Source organism: Austrofundulus limnaeus, unplaced genomic scaffold, assembly GCF_001266775.1.
Source record: "Austrofundulus limnaeus strain Quisiro unplaced genomic scaffold, Austrofundulus_limnaeus-1.0 Scaffold9553, whole genome shotgun sequence".
NCBI lineage: Eukaryota > Metazoa > Chordata > Actinopteri > Cyprinodontiformes > Rivulidae > Austrofundulus > Austrofundulus limnaeus.
Genome location: NW_013961955.1, coordinates 1 through 653, shown reverse-complemented (window position 1 = coordinate 653; position 653 = coordinate 1). Strand labels below are relative to the sequence as shown.

At 56.8% G+C, this 653-nt stretch overlaps 1 protein-coding gene across 1 annotated transcript; it reads right to left on the bottom strand.

Annotated features, from left to right (window-relative positions):
• Nucleotides 1–149: 149 nt before the first annotated feature.
• LOC106512644 (serine/arginine repetitive matrix protein 2) lies at nt 150–529 on the bottom strand (the record flags this gene model as incomplete). Its single annotated transcript, XM_014001219.1, is given in 3 exon segments — nt 150–190; nt 261–311; nt 382–529. Coding segments are annotated over 3 exon segments (240 nt in total), but the record flags the coding sequence as incomplete, so codon positions are not given.
• Between the last annotated feature and the right edge of the window lie 124 nt (nt 530–653).

The following is a 653-nucleotide window of genomic DNA, read 5'->3' as shown; positions in this document are numbered from 1 at the left end:
GTGACCTCTGACCTCTGAGACAGTCTGAGTGTGTGACCTCTGACCTCAGAGACAGTCTGAGTGTGTGACCTCTGACCTCTGAGACAGTCTGAGTGTGTGACCTCTGACCTCTGGGAGGACACGCTGCTCTTCCTCCACAGGACACTGACCTGTCTGGTTGTCGTCAGGCTGCAGTGTGAGCTGAGGACGTCTGCAGACAGAAAACACTCATCAGACTGTTGGACACAGTCGTTATGTCCAGCACCTTCATCACCACTCACCTCCTCTTCATGGTGTCAGCCACCTGCTGCTGCCTCCTCTTCCTCCTCTTCCTGCTCAGACACAAACACTCAGACCAGGAGTCACCCAGAAGATAAAAACATGGAATGAAACACGTCTCACCGAGCCTCCAGCTCCACAGGACCAGCAGACACATGACTGACAGCTGAGGACAGGGAGGAGGAGGGGCTTCTGAAGGGAGGAGGAGAGGAGGAGGAGGGTCTGAAGAGAGGAGAGGAGGAGGGGCTTCTGAAGGGAGGAGGAGAGGAGGAGGAGGGTCTGAAGAGAGGAGAGGAGGAGGGGCTTCTGAAGGGAGGAGGAGAGGAGGAGGAGGGTCTGAAGAGAGGAGAGGAGGAGGGGCTTCTGAAGGGAGGAGGAGAGGAGGAGGAGGGTCT